The following is a 15,738-nucleotide window of genomic DNA, read 5'->3' on the forward strand; positions in this document are numbered from 1 at the left end:
TCAGAAGGTTGTGGCTGTATTTGTCCTGACCTTCAAATGCCAAAGGAGTTGGGGCCAGTTGTAATGTTGAACAGATAATCCATGTCAGGTGGCTAAGTTCAAAATGCCTAACACTTGTGAAACTTTTCGGCCTGGTTAATTTCACACTGGAGTGCTATAATCGATAATAATAACTGATCATTATGAGCAGGTACATCATTAATTCATTTAACTACTCCAATAACCTTCCAAGGTAGTACTATAGTTAGCCCTTCTTTACGGAGGCCAAGGTCAGGCTGCTAAGCAGTGGCAGAAGAGGACTTCACTCAAGGCGCTCACCCACGGGCTGCTTTTAGCCTTCACATAGCACTGCTAGTGCCGGAAGTGAGAAGATTTCAACAAGCAACCCAGCAAAGAAAGCCAACCAGAGTGTGTTGACTGCTTGGGACGGGGAGGTAAAGTCTTCAGAAGAGGCTTTGTTTAGAAAATGCTAGACCTTCTCCTGCATGTGGTTGTCTTGCCCGAGATCGTGGCAGCAATGCTTCTAGAGTGGCAGTGTTGATTGTGCTGCGTAAGAACTCAGATTGATCTTGTGCTAGTATTTTAATCTTGCATTTTGTTGACTCACCCTTTCCCTATGTGAGCACTATAGAAGGAAAGATTTATTATGCTATGCTGAGTTCAGTAGTAACTGTGGAGTGGTGCCCCTTGCAGCTGGCAAGGCTGCCTGCCACAGATTTATTGGAAATGCTGTGCAGTCAGTTGAGTGCCTTTGAGCTCTGTTCTCAGCGAGGTCCCGCTGATTGCAACCCATGTTGCTTTCTTATCACTTTCGGGGCTGCCTGTGATGTGTATACTGGATTGCTCCAAAGCCTGCCTCAGAGCTGCTCTGGTGTCTAAAGAATTGCTTTCACTCTCCAACGGCTTCCTCCTTTTCAGTACATTGGTAGCTCCTGCACTTGGGCATCAAGGACACGGCCAATGTTTTGTGAAATAAGTTGAAGGCAGGATTGTGGATATAAGGTGTGCTCTGGAGTCTGGTGGAATCGACTTCCAATCTCAGCCACAAAACTGCTGCTTGACCTTGAATGTATTGTCAAACCATTTGAGACTCCCATCTCTGCACCTGATAGATATTTTATTTTTTTCTTTATTATTTTTTTAAAGATTTATTTATTTATTTACACAAGCACTGGGTCAGAAGCACAGGAGGGTGAGAGAATTCACCAGAGCCAGAGCGGGGAGCAGAACAGGCAGACGGACCAAAGACACTGCTGAGGGGAGCAGTGGGCGAGGCAGGAGAGGTCTTCTGTGCCATGGGGGGTGCTCCCTAGCCAGCGGGGAGATGAACCGGCGCTGCAGAGGCTGCAGACAGCTTCGCAGCATGGTGCTCAACCGCTGCGCCAATGGGGAGGCCCTGATAGATATTTTAAAAAATAACAGTACTCGCTTGACAAGAAGGGGTGAGACTGAAGAGGTACTGTACATGCACGATAAGCTCATAGTGAGTCTCCACTGATGTTAGTTATTGTTGCCTTTTTCCTCTAACCGCATGTCCAGCTTAAGTGCTGTCCTTTCATGGCCTACATTCAGAACATCCATGGTTTTCCAAGTTCAGTTCCTTGATTCCATTAGACTGTAGCCTCCTTGAGGCTAGGGTGTAGATTTGTCTTGTGTACAGCTAGTTATTACTCTGAGCCCTGTGCCCAGCACAGAGTAGTTTTCTGATAATGTTTTTGAAATGAACACATGAATAATCAGATATCCAGGATTCACAGTCCCATGGATTTCCTGCTAAGACAACGATGAAGATGGAAGACTCAGTCCTGGCTCATTATTGACTAGGTCTTCAAGGACAGCCAGGTGCCTGGGGAGACTGGATCCATGCCTGCAGTCTCTTGACTCCAAAGTCCCCATCATGCCCCAGTAACTTGAAGTCCTTTTTGTGGAATTAAAAAGGATCAGCTTCCCTTACCCGCTGTGGCTTCAAGTGACTGTGTGGGCCTCAAAAGACAGGCCCACAATTGTCTTGGTAACTGCTTTGCCCAGAGGCTTGCATGGTGCCTGACATTCAAGAAGGCTGTGTCAAAGGGAATAAGGATGACAGGTAGCAACACCCCATGCTGAGCATAGCAGGCAGGTGATGGGCCCTTCTGACCCAGCTCAGGGAAGGAGCCACATTCAGCTCCATTCTAGGCATCTTTGCTCTAAAGGACCCTAGGGAACAGGTCTTAGTGAGAATGTCCTTGGGTGTTACAGCTGCAGCATTGGACACAGATGCTGCTTGATCACAAGAGTGGGCACCTCAGACCCTCCCCGTGGGGTCTTGCTCAGATATCTCCGTGGCTCAGTCGTTACCTCCCCCAGGTCTTACTTGAACATTACCTGTTGCTGACACTGTCAGTGACCTGTATGTGTGCCCAGTTTCCTGCTGCCAGGTCTGCATCTGCTCCACCACCCATGAAGTGGCAAGACAACGTGACACAGCAGCTCTCAAGCACTCCTTGGCTCCATCAACCATTGGAGGCAGGGGAATAATAATAAAAAAATATCCTCAATTGCCCAGCAGGATCGAGCTCCATTTATCTCTCATGGCAGCTGACCTAAGAGTACACGCTCAACAGGCCACTGGTCCCTTCCTGAATCATTTCCCCGCTTCCCAAGTGGCGCTTCCTGCATCTCAAGCAGGACACTTTGACTGGAGTCCTTGATTCAGGGTCTGTTCCAGGGAGGACTCAAGCTAAGACATCTCCCTTCCCGGGGTGGGGGGTGGGGGCGTTCCCTCTGCCCTCTGCTGTCTCCTCTCTCTGTTTCCTTGGCATTCATCTGACATGCGCCATGTTTTCCTGCCCTATCCTGTGCACTGTCCATCCCCCTGGCTAACATGTGAGCTCCTGAGGGCGGACCCGTCTGTTGTGTTCATGACTGTGTTGTGCTTTTGCTGTTGTCCGAGCAGTGCCTGGCACATAGCCGCTCTTCACAGTTTTTTGGTTGAATTCATAACCTGCAGCTGTAGACGAAGCCAACATCAGGGAATGATGAATGAATCCAACATCGTGGAATAGCGTCACTTTGATAACTTCAGATTGTGTTGCTATGGTGGAAGGTTACATAGAAAAGGCTTTTGAAGAGTACCCAGCTCTTTGCTCTTGAAAGGCATCCTTGTTCCCCCACTTTGTCCAGCCTTTAACTCCCATTATTTGCTCTCCTGGAATCTGGGCACGGGACAGCCCTCAGTCCTGTGTCTTCCAGGCCAGCACCAGGCTTCTTCACACCAGCACTTGTACTTGATTTCTAGAAGCTCTCTAGGCACTCCACTGTGGGGTGTAAGGGAGGACACTGAAAACACAGGTTCCTGCCCCCTCCTGGGCTGTGTGTCAGGGTTGGGGTGGGAGGCCACAGCTGCCACTGCCTACAGCCAGAGTGACCTCTTGTCCTCCCAAGCCTGGCTGGCACAGTTTGGGGACATACATTTGGCTCAAGGGCTCTTAGAACTGGGAGAGTGACTGTGTCCTTTCTGTTTCCCTGGCAGGGGAAGGTGTTGGGAATATGCGGGAATATTGGGAGTGGAAAGAGCTCCCTTATTGCTGCTCTCCTGGGACAGGTAAGCTGTGGTGGTGCTGTGTGACAGCACCTGACTGCTGGGTTTGGGACCCATGGGAGCTGTGCACCCTGCGGAGGGCCCAGCCACCCTGGGCACCCGTACCTCTGCCAGGGGCTGAGCTTGCCACACACTCTCATGTTAAACGGTGGCTGCTTTTTTACCTCGAGCTCCGTCCTAGTCGAAGGAAGAGGTGGGTCACTAAGTCCATAGTTTCCCACGTGACTGAAAGGCCACCAAGGCACCATGGCAGGGTAGGAGCCTGTGGCTGTGACGACCTTCACTGTTTTCCCTTCATCCATCTGCATCCCCAGTGTCTGCCCAGGGCAGCTGCTCCATGAAGCCTCCCTTGATGAGAGAGAAGCTGAATGAAAACATGAACTAAAGCAGTAGCGTGTTCCAACTTCTCTTCAAACCGTGTGCTGGGAAGAGAGAGGAACTCAGGGTCTCTAGTCTGCTAATTCTAGCTGTGTGACCTCAGGGGAATGGCTGAGCCATTTGTTTTATTCATGGGCCTCTAGCTTGCCCTGGTTTGTCATCCCAAGTGATTAGAAACTTCTTGGGGAAAAAAGGGTGCCATCCTCCCTGCTCTGCGGTCCAGGGAGGCTGGGGACCTGGACTTGCCCAGCCTGTAGTGCAGTGGAACACCCCTGAAGGAGCACGGACTCTAGGCTCAGAAGAGCACCCAAACCAAAGTAGGGCTGTGTCTCTTTTTTTATAAAAGATTTATTTATTTATGCATACAAGAACTGGGGTACAGGTCAGAGGTGCGAGGGGTAGGGTGAGAGGATTCACCAGAGACAGGGTAGGGAACAGAACAGGCAGACTGACTGAAATACACTGCTGAGGGGAGCAGCAGGTGAGACAGGAGAGGTCTGCTGCGCCATGTGGGTAGCTCCCTGGCCAGCCAGGGATCTAACTTGCACTGCAGAGGCTGCAGATAGCTTCACAGTGCTGTACTTAACCCCTTGTGTCACCAGGGAGGCCCGAGGGGTGTGTCTTATGGGCTCCAACATAAGTGACTTCTTGCTCTGGACTCAATTGTAGAAAGAAAGACAAACTCCTACCCTGCCTGAGGACAGTGGTGGAGGTTGAGTCAGGCAGCAGGACTCAACTCTGCTTCTTCCATAATATTCCTTCCTGGCCCTTGCAGAGGTGGGAATTTGAGAGCCTTGAGCTGCATAATTGGGCTCTGCAGTGTGTGGCCCAGAAGGCTTGTCTTGCACCTTTACTTGAATGCTGATGGAGAGAATGGGTGTCTAGGGTGCGGTGGGCTCCTTAGTGGGGGAGGCTTGGCTCTAAAGGTGTTCTGCGTGTTGCCCCAGATGCAGTTACAGCAAGGCACGGTGGCCGTCAATGGGACGCTGGCCTACGTCTCCCAGCAAGCCTGGATCTTTCACGGCAATGTTAGAGAAAACATATTATTTGGAGAAAAGTATGATCACCAAAGGTAATAGCAACTTTGAAAACATGAGGCTTTAGTTTTGGTCCATTCTGCAACCAAGGCTGACCAAGCAGCCATTCTGCAACCAAGGCTGACGCCATTGGTAATGACTGCTAAGTGGGTTTCTGTAATGAATTCTGATTAATCGTTCATCAGATCCCAATGAGTGTTGGTTTTTCTCTGCCTGACTGTGTTGAGAAGTACCTTCATCTGTAAGGGGTGGATGGAACCAGCTCTCCATCCCCAGCATGCTCTGCCCTTCTCTGTAACGGAGCTTGTGTTGTCTGACTGGAGGATGAAAGTGGCAATTTTGTTTTTGGCCAAGTAACCAAAATACTGCTTGAAATTGTGAGCATCATGTATGCAAGTGACCAACCCTGGAATTAATGGGCATCAGAGTTATCAGGATGTCCTGATAGTGTCCTCAAAGTGATCTAAAGCAATTATATAAACAAAACTCAAGTCCTGCATAGTATAAACACTCTGGACGATTATTTTGAAATTTTGGAAAGTAGGTCTTCTTACGGCTCTTTGCCAGTTTTAGTGTGCTGCCAGGCACATTCATCAGAGCCCCATAACCACCCATTTAAGGGGATCCTGGCTTCAGAGCCCAAAGAGGGGAGTTGATTTGCCCAAGTTCAAAGCTGTTACATGGCAGAATTGAGTCTTGTACTTAGGTCTTGAACTCCAGTCAGCACTGTTTGTTCCTGCTGGAGCTGCCTAATAGCTGGGTACCCTGGAGTCTCCCCACACCCCATGATGCTGGGTAGAGACACATGTTTAAGAATCGGACAGTCAGCTCTCCAAAGTGGCCTGGACTTTCACATCTTATTGCCTGAACTCACAAATTCTGTCCTTGCTGGCCAGCCTCAGCCAGCATGTGGGCTCCCAGCAAGAGGTCTTTGTTTACTTCTCCTCTCCTCTGGCCGTGACATCCTGTCGCCAGGAGGCTCAGGCGTGGCAGGAAGGTCTGATCAGTGCAGGCGTCCTTGGCACCAGATGAACTGCTTTACTCAGCACTTCCTGGCCTGCCTTGGCCTCTGCCTCCTCCCAGCCCTGCCTGAATGATTTCTCTTTCTGCAGAAGCAGGCTAGAAGGAGGGGCTCTTGTCTACCTACTAGGATGTTTAGAGGCAAATATTTACCAAGTACTTGCAACATGCAGGGAACAACCACAGGGGACACAGAGTAGCTCAAGAGTGTCTTTGCCAACAAGGTGGTCAGGTCTGGAGGGGTGGAAGGAAATGCACAGAGACGGCAGGCATCAGTGGGAAGGTGCCAAGAGGCAGAGACTGTGCTGGATCATCTGGGTCGAAGAGAACATGAGTGGGAAGTGGGAATGGAGCTAGAATTTGGAACTTGAGGGGTGGCTCAGATACCCTTCCTCCATGGCATCCCTAGTAGAGGTTTTCTTCTAGGGTGGGCACTGTGATTTTCAGGGTACAGGAAGCAGCTGGCTGGGAGGAAGTTTAAGATGGGGTATGAGGATGGCATGGTGTGAAGGTGTGCTGAGCAATCTGCGTCTCATAGTCAAAGGTTGGTAAAGGCGAAGACATTAGTAATAGGGACACAGATGGAGAATGTGCAAAGCTTTGTGCATTATGAGTGTTTCACACACGTGTTCTGTTTCATTCCCACAACCCACTGAGAGTTATTAGCCCAGTTTTGCAGACTGCACAATGAAGAGTGAGGGTCAGGGAGATCCAGTCACTAGTCCACAGTCACCCAACTGGATTCCAACCCAGGTTGTTCTGATCCCAAAACCTCTGATCTTAACCCCCATGTACACCAGACCCCATGTCGTGAGATGGGTCAAGTGCAGGACAGTTCCCAGTTTCTGCTCCAGGGCATTGATGCTGCTGGGGTCAGCAGGGCACTTGATGGACAACTGCTCATAACTGTCCCCTCGTTCCTGTGCTGGCACCTTTTATTGAGAAAGTGTATCTGAATTGTGAGGGTGTCTGTCACTGAGCACCAAGAGAGGGTTTTGATGATGATGGTGATGATGATGTATCAATCAATCAACCAACCAACCAGTCAGCTCACCGATCAGTTACTAATGCAACCTTGTGAGGAAGGCAGCCCATCAAGTGGGACAGAAACCTAGGCCCAGGGGTGAGGCCCAGTTGCTCCTTGAGTGGGGCACAGCTTGAACTGCAGAACTGCCCCCATGAGCCCCAGGAGTTCAGAGTAGGCATCAGTTCCAGAGGCAGCTGTGTGGGCACTGGGGTGTCCTGGGGAGACTCTTAGTGCTCCTATGATGTGAGGCCTGAATATCTGAGTTCCTACCCACTATCTTATGAATTTGACTGGGTCTCTTGGTGTCAGACGTCCCCAAGGAGTAGGTGTCTCACTGGAATGATGCCCAATGACTCATGAGCTGCCAGCTTTGCTGTCCTTTGCAGGACATGGTGCTGCCTGGCTGCTGAGAGTGGGCTCGTGCCCCGCCTGTCAGACTCCTGAAGACTGGACTCCGGGGCTAGGCAGTGGGCGATGCTGAGTGGCAAAATCTACAGCCTGGGAGGTCCAGCTCACAGGTCCTATTCCTGCTTGGCCCTCCTTAGGCATCTCAGGGGCAAAATCTCTATTCTCTGCAACCTGCTGGATAAAACGAAAAAATTTAAAGGCAAAAACAAACAAACAAAAGTGCCTGGTGGGTAGAGAGAGAAGCATCCTGGAGCAGATACCAGGGTCCCCGTCCGTGGTCATCCTGCCCTCCTGTTCGTGGTCTCTTGCCCTCTGCAAAACCTCCGCCAGTGACCTCAGCCCCACGGGCGACTCCTTCGCTGACTCCCAGGCCCGGTGCCAGCAGCAACAGCCCCAGTTTTGCTGTAAGGGGCGGCGTGTGCTGGTCTCAGCAGGAGTCCTGTGAAGGGAAGGGCCGGCTGGGGCCCAAGGGCAGGAGTCAAGGGGAAACACCCTTGGATGTCCATGAAGAGCAACTGGCCCCCTCCCTTGTCTCCTTGCTCAGTGATGCCAGCAGCACCTCTGGAGGCACCCAGGGTGGGAGTGGTGGTGGGACCCTCTCAGGGTGCTGATTTCTGATCTTGTGCCCGCAGGTATCAGCAGACGGTTCGCGTCTGTGCTCTGCAGCAGGACCTGAGCAGCCTCCCCTACGGAGACCTGACCGAGGTGAGGCGCCCACTGCGGCGGCTCCGTAGCTGATGCCCAGAGCAAGGGGCCCAGGCCCAGTCAGGCCCAGCTGCCTCCCAGCCGATGCCCCATAGGCCAGGCCCCAGGAACGCTGGGAAGGCCAGGTTCTACCCTCCAGAAGTCTTCATCTATGTCCGCTCTTGAGGGCTACCACAATTGCAGTCACTCCGGGACTGCTCTCACTCTGTTGGTCATCTCAGGGAAGGTTCCTCATAGCGGGGTCCCTCTCTGACCTCAAAGACAGAGATCGGGTGTGCTGCATTGTGGCTGGGGTCTCAGATCCTTCTGGCCTCTCTGGCTCACAGCCCAACCCAGGAGTATAAGGGTCACCTCGAAACATGGCCTCTGGGTGCATGTCCCGAGAACTGACTCAGCCCCAGGCTGAGCTTACCAGCCCAAGTGACGGGGGAGTCACTGTGCCATTCTCCTGCCTCCCCACCCCGGAATGCCCCCTGCACTGTTGTCTCCCGGAAAGGACCAGGGCGCTTACGTGTCCTGGAGGAGGGCCGGTTCAGAACACACCGCCTTTCTTTGCCTCGATGTGCCCGGATTAAGGAGTGGACCAGCACAGCCTCTGCCTGGTGCCATTTTTGTGTGGCTAGCTCACCACCCACTGTCCCCCGATAACATGTGGGCTCCCAGCAGATAGGGCTTGCCTTTTCCTGTTTCCTGTGTCCCGTTCCAGTTCTCAACCCAACGCCTGGCTAAGCATAACAGGGGCTCATTTTGGGGTCAGCAGCCTAGGATTTTCTTCCTTTCAGCAAATATATACTCTGGCGCAGGCCTGAGGGATGTAATGGTGAATAAGCAGAGACAGCTCCATCTTCATTCAGCAGGGTTGCTTGGTGGGCTGGGGAGATGATCTGTAAGTCAGCACACAGAGAGCTCCCGTCCACCTGCTCCAGCCAGTGCCTGCTCCGTCCGCTTGGCCACTACCCCAGGGTTTTCTACTCAAAAATTCCCTTTAGGGTTATTGGTCAAGTCAAGAGGTAGCCCCTGCCCCTGGGTTATGCTGGGCTAGGGCTGTTGTGAGGCAGGTCCCTCACTCAACATCAGAAAGAACTTGCCCACGAGGCCTCCTGCAGAAGTGGCACCTTCTGCTCCCCAGAATGCCTGGTGAGGCAGGGCCCCTGGAGCAGCAAGGAATGAGCCATCTGCGGAAGGGCCTAGAGATGTCCCAGAAAGCCCAGGGTGGAGGGTGGGGCCTGTGATGGCCAGTAGCATTGCCCCTGTCTGCAGATTGGGGAGCGGGGCCTCAACCTCTCCGGGGGGCAGAGGCAGCGCATCAACCTGGCCCGCGCCGTCTACTCTGACCGTGAGCTCTACCTGCTGGATGACCCCCTGTCTGCCGTGGACGCCCACGTGGGGAAGCACGTCTTTGAGGAATGCATTAAGAAGACCCTCCGGGGGAAGACGATCGTGCTGGTGACCCACCAGCTGCAGGTGACTAAGGGCCCACATGATCACGGGATGGGCATGCACCTGGTGCCAAGGTCTGCCTAGACCCGCCTCTCCCAGTGGAGTCCCCTCACTGGAGGGCTGGGGAGGAGCAGGATGCACCTGCCTGCTTCTATCGGGGCACAGCCTCTGTTTGTCCTTCCTCTGGGCTCCAGGGAGCCAGGACATTTCCTTCATGAGAAGGTAGATTGTCCAGGAGCAGTGGACTCTGTCTGTGGAGTGGACAGGGCGTCTCCACCTCTGTGCACTGTGTGGGGAGATGGGAAGCCAAGTGGAAAAGGGGATTCAGACCCACCCTTCCTCCAGGCTGGACAGGCCTGAAGCCAGGGGCACCTGCTGGGGTGGGCATGACAGGGCATGGTGGACCCCTTGGGTGAAAGGGCTGTGGTCCCGGAAAGGGGCTGGGGGTCAGGACTTTGGGCCTGAGAAGTGAGAAGTCCTCCCTGCTGAGGGCTCCTCAGGCTTAGGAGCAGGAATCTTGCTGAGGAAAGTAACTGAGCGTTCACTGAAAAAGCTTGAGAACTGGCAGGATGGGGCCAGTTCTTACTGTCAGCTCTGCATAAGGGTCAAGAACCCCTGGTGCGAATCCAATGCCCTCTCTACTCTGAGACAAGCCAGGTTTCCCTGTCCTACACTGCTCCCTCTCCATAGCCGGTCCCCAGAGAGAGAGAGAGAGAGAGAGAGAGTGTGTGTGTGTGTGTGTGTGTGTGTGTGTGTGTGTGTGTGTGTGTGTGATTCCTGTCAGAGGAGAGAGCCCAGGGGACAGACATGCACTGAGGGGCCTGTTGGGACAATGAGAGCTGAAGCTCCATCTTCTTTTCTCCCCCGCATCTGTGGGGAAGTGCTCGTCAGGGATCTGGTTGGGGGTAAAAAGCAAGTCCCATGGATGAGTCAAGCTGGGGCAGTGGCCGCAGGGCAGTTGCATGGTTACAGGAAGCTCTCCCTAGCATTTTTAGGATCCTCTGTCAGTGGCCAGAAGAACCAGTCAGAGGAGGGAAGTGTCTTAAAGACCCAGGGAAGCCAGGCCTTCCCACCCTGTGGCTCTGCCCTCAGTCTGTGCCTACAAGGACCGTGTTCTCAGAAGAAGCCCCAAGCATTGGAGTCATGCATGTGGTGGCCCGGGGTTCCCCTGTGCGCCATCAGGCAGTGTCATCCGGGCTGGTGTAGGCAAAAGAGCCTCGTTGCTCTGCTGCCAGGGGTCAGGGTGGAGCAGAAGGTTGCATTTCTTCTGGAGCCACATGAGCAGACAGGCTCTTTCCCAACTAGGGAGCTAGATGTGGGGACCATAGCTCTGTACTCCAAGGGTCCAGTCCCTGGAGACCCCTGCGACATGAGGACTGTTCTCCTGAGGGGTCCTGGCATGTGGAGGGGGATTCTTGGCACCTGACAAATGTGTGTTTCCAGGAGTCCTCACCTCAGTCCTGGTCCAGTGTTTGGACTGGACCAGTATTTGGACCTCACTCACCTTGTTAGGGGGAAAGGATGTCCTGAGATAATCTCATACAGGCTTTGTGGACTCCACCCCCACTCCAGACTAAAGCCATTAGGACATTGGGAAAGACAAATCCCATTACCACCAAGGGGAGGGTGGCTGGGACCTGAGGGTGGAGTTGGGCAGCCAGGTTGGATATAAAAACCAAACACGTGGGCCTTGCTCCCTCTCTGGCTCGCGATCGCTCGCCTCCTGGCTTCACCGCTCCTGGCTGGCGGCCAACTGAGAGCGCCATTTTGGGATTCCTAATCGGCGGATTGGGTAGGACGCATTTAAAACTTTGTCTCCCACTTTTCTCCCAGAGCTGTACATTTCCTCATTTCCCTTTCCGTTGTAAATAAACCTTTTATTAACCTTTCACGTGTGCCTGCAGTAGAGCATTGATAAGTCCTTTTAAGCGCGCGGGTGAGGACCCACAGTCAGGCACCCCGTTTTGTATCGGGGTTGCTCTACAACAACCTGGCTCCAGACTCAAGCATTTTTTCACCAAGGTCATTTTACCTTCCTTTTCGCATGTTGACAATTCAAGCAGCCACCAGGTGGCACTGGAATTTCGGTCCAGCTGTCCATTGTTGGGGAGGAGGGGGTTCAGAGTCCTGGAACTGGATCTCCCAGGGGCTTTCCCAGAACATATCTCCACTGCTTTTACTCTTGGGCCCACTGGCAATTCAGATGCTTCCGTGAGCCCGGCAGTGCAATTGTTCTTCTATTACTTGAGAAAACAAATGAAATGAGGCTGGTGTCCAGCCACTGAAATCTAACCCAGGGTCAGAAATTGTGAATTTGCAGAGCAAAACTGCTCAAATCTTGTAGAGTCTCACTGAAGAGAGCTGCAAGCTTGTGAGTCAGAGGAGCTTCACCGGGAGTTCTGGGGCTGGAGTGGACACCCCCATGCAGGTTGCAAAGGCTGTGGGGCTGTCACAAGCCCCTATCTGTGCCTCAGTCTCCCCATCTGGAGAGTGGGCTGATAATAAAGCTGTCTGCTTTCCTGACTGGGTTGGGGAGATTGAGAGATGAGAGATGACATCGGGCTTTGAAAAGTTAGAAGGTACGATGAGGAGTAGGAGATTATTTTCAGGAACAGGAGTGTCTTTCAGAAAGTGTCTCGTCTAGAAGTAAGAGCCTGATTGGGCTGTGCAGGAGAGTTCAGAAGCTGGTAGTTCAAGGGAGGCTGAAAAGTTGGAGGTGTCCAAACTCTCCAACTGCTGTCCCTTGGCCTTTTGGTCTTCTTCCCACTCCCAGTCAAGTGGACGGTGACCCAATGTAGCTCTTTCAAGCTTCTAACCAAGAGGGTCAAAGGATGACCTTGGGTGGACCTAAGATATAGGGCAGGCCTCTGACTGAGCTGGAGAAGCTTCCTCAGGCTGATTCGTCTTAATCTCCTGGCCTTTTCCCCCAAGGAGTGGCATCCTGCCCTTGGACGGGTTGATCTTATGGGGCAAGTGGGGTGGAGAATCCAGTCTCCTTCCAAAATGAAAGGAAACCCCCTCTTACCAGAACCCTTTGATCTTGGGAGTGATATGCAAACGAAGGGAGCTCAAATCAGAAAAGCAGTAGTGCTTCGGGCAAAATGTAGGGTGCCACCATCAGACAGAGCTATAGCCTCATCATTTGGATAAAGCTGGTGTTAACTCCTGGGGCCGGGGCGAGGCATGGGCCAGGCCCCAAGCTCTGCTTCTCCTGGCCTCTCTGAGACAAAAACATGGACTTAAAATGTCATAATGTTATAGGGCAGCTCCGATATTAAACGGGTTCCTGGCTGTGGGTCCTCACCCGCGCGCTTAAAAGGGACTTATGAATACTCCACTACAGGACACACACAAAAGGTTAATAAAAGGTTTATTTACAAGGGAAAAGGAAATAAGGAAAATGTACAATTCAGGGAGAAAATGGGGAAATAAAGTCTTTAATGCGTCCTACCCGATCCTCCGACCTAGAAACCCAAAGGCACTCTCAGAGCTGGCCGGACGCTGCGAGCTGGCGGAGAGCCAAAATGGGGGAACCCCTCGAAAGCCCACGTGTCTGGCTTTATACCAACCTGGCTGCTTAACCCCACCCTCAGGTCCCAGCCACCTTCCCTTGGGTGGTGATGGGATGTGGAGTTCCCAGTGTCTTTGTCTTTGGCCTGGGGTGGGGGTGGAGTCCACAAAGCCTGTATGGAATTAGCTTTAGGACATCCTTTTCCCCCTAACAATTAGAGTGGAAGCCATGGCTAAGCTAGGAACCCCCTCTGCACTGGATCACACTGCGGTGACTCTGTCCATTTCACATTCCAAAGCCCCGGACCCAATTTCTTAGGGCAGCTCACACAGACAACAGTAGCAAAGGAAAACTCAGTGTGCTCTCTGTGACAGCCCCCCAGAGTGCTCATGACACCTGTGGGTGTGAGATCAGTGCTTCCCAACTGGGGGGCATTTTGGCAGTGTCTGGAGACATTTTTGCTCATTGTAACTGAGGGCCGAAGGGAGGGATGCTACTGGCATGTGGTGGGAGGAGGCCAGGGAGGTTGCTAAACATCCTACAATGCCCAGGACACCCCCACAAGAAAGAACGAGCTGGCTGTCAGTGTTAGTAGTGAGCCTGAGAACCCCCAGTCCTAGATGAGCCTGGGACGCCGCTGGGTGGGAATAGAGCACGGCGTGCTCCTCTCTTACCAGAGTTCACCGTAAGTCGCTTTATTATCTCTGCAGCTCTTGGAGTCTTGTGATGAAGTCATTTTGCTAGAGGATGGAGAGATCTGTGAAAAGGGAACCCACAAGGAGTTAATGGAGGAGAGAGGGTGCTATGCAAAACTGATTCACAACCTCCGAGGCTTGCAATTCAAGGTAACTGTGAACTCGGGTGCGAGAGATTGGGTGCCTTCCCTCGTGGTTTCCAGCCAGAGACCTTCTGTCATTTAATTTCATTTTGTCTCCAGGATCCTGAGCACATTTACAATGCAGCGATGGTGGAAGCCCTTAGGGAGAGCCCTGCCAAAAGAGATGAAGATGCTGGTACAATCAGAGTTCGAATCACACCTCTCTTACTGCCCGGGGCTCACGAGTGGACACAGATGATCTCTCTCTATTTCTCACCCTAGCTTTGGCTCCAGGAGATGAGAAAGATGAAGGGAAAGAAACTGAAGCAGACTCAGGATTTGCAGATGTAAAAGGTATTTACCGTTCATTCCCTCGGTTACGTAGTCTTAAATATTCGTTAGCATCTGCCACTTGGGCTGAAGTGTGGGCACAGTGTATGTGTCCTTCTGGTGCAGCTAGAATCGTGTGAGCCTGGGGTTCAACTGCCTGAGCCCAAATTCTGGCTCCACCAACTTAATAGTTTTATGATGTTGAGGAAGATACTTGGTCACCTAACCTTCATGTCTTAGTCCATAAGACAGGGGAGTGACGGTGCAACCTCATAGGTTCTTGCAAAGATTCCACGAGACTGTACATAAAATGATTAGCACAAGATCTGCCATAGCAGTTATTATTATTGTTAGCAGATCCACGCAGTGCACAGAGCTTAATCAGAGGCACAAGCACACACAAGAGTTGCTTCCCTCTCTATGGGGAACGTTGAGAAAGGATTGTGTGGCTGTGAAGAGATGGAGATAGGCTAAGGTCATTATTCTTTCAACAAATAAGGACTAAGCATTCTACTATGTGCTGAGCTAGGCTGAGAGGAAAAAATATGCCCCTGTCCTCAGGATCTAGGGTCTGCTGGATGTCCCAGATGAGTAGATAATCATGGGAAACTGTGATAAGTGTAATACGGGCTTGGGGTGGGAGAACTTCACTGAGGGGGTGACTTTGGAGTGGCCCCTGCAGGATGTGTAGGAGTTTTCCAGGAGACACCACAGTGAGAGAGTGGGGGTAGGGGAGGACTTGGGGTTGAAGGCATGAGGAATTCCTGGAAGGCAGAGATGTGGGAGATGAGTCCACATCTTCTGCAATCAAACTGCTTTTTTTCTTAGGCACTCTTACCTTCCCTCCTCCACCTAGTCAGCATCTGGTGAGCACCTGTCTGTGTCCTGGCTTCTGCTGGGTCTTGACATGGCAGGAATCAAAATCTACAATCTTTGTCTTCCAAGTGCCTTCTGTGGGGTGGCTACGTTAGAGTTCTGTTCCTCAAGTACTTGTAGCTGAAAAAAAAAAACCTCACTGTATTTCTTTAAATTGAGGCTGCATCCACTTTAAGATCGCCATCATTTCGTGTACCACTTAGAAAAATCTCTGCCAATTAGACAACATGGCATGCCACTGAAGGGAAGGCACACCCTAATTTCAGGGTATTAAAAAGTGAAAAAAAATGTGGGTCTTTGAATTGATGGAGTTTGGCACCGTGAATGGTGCTTGTGACAAAAGCAGGCACATTTGGCAAGACAACATATTTTTATAGCTCTGGAGGCTCCCAAGGCAGAAGTGAGATACCAACCTTTTCTTCATGCTTTTCCTGGGCAGTTCCAGGCCGCCCAGGATGCAGGTTCCTATGGAGAGAATAAATTCTGCCCCTCTTTGCCCCATCGCTCCTTTTTCTGACAAAGAGAGTGAAACAAGGCGCTGTGAAAATCACAGGAAGGGAACTGGTTACAGGTGGTGGTGCCAGCCACATGGGTGCGTTTTCTAAAGTG

The 15,738-nt window shown here is 51.9% G+C and overlaps 1 protein-coding gene across 10 annotated transcripts in view; it reads left to right on the top strand.

The window, feature by feature from the left end:
* The window catches only part of ABCC12 (ATP binding cassette subfamily C member 12), a 78,703-nt gene that overhangs the window by 37,365 nt on the left and 25,600 nt on the right, over positions 1–15,738 (top strand). For 8 of the 10 annotated variants that reach the window (XM_037516309.2, XM_037516308.2, XM_037516307.2 and 5 more), the window contains 7 exons: positions 3,512–3,583; positions 4,906–5,030; positions 8,083–8,155; positions 9,398–9,619; positions 13,817–13,951; positions 14,044–14,119; positions 14,206–14,277. In XM_037516309.2, the coding sequence (XP_037372206.1) occupies positions 3,512–3,583; positions 4,906–5,030; positions 8,083–8,155; positions 9,398–9,619; positions 13,817–13,951; positions 14,044–14,119; positions 14,206–14,277 (775 nt within the window). The remainder of the gene's footprint in view (positions 1–3,511; positions 3,584–4,905; positions 5,031–8,082; positions 8,156–9,397; positions 9,620–13,816; positions 13,952–14,043; positions 14,120–14,205; positions 14,278–15,738) is intronic. The other 2 variants (XM_037516311.2, XM_037516314.2) reach the window with 2 other exon arrangements.

The sequence above is a fragment of the Talpa occidentalis genome, unplaced genomic scaffold (genome assembly GCF_014898055.3).
Source record: "Talpa occidentalis isolate TD23 unplaced genomic scaffold, MPIMG_talOcc4v2.1 talOcc4.17, whole genome shotgun sequence".
Classification (NCBI taxonomy): Eukaryota; Metazoa; Chordata; class Mammalia; order Eulipotyphla; family Talpidae; genus Talpa; species Talpa occidentalis.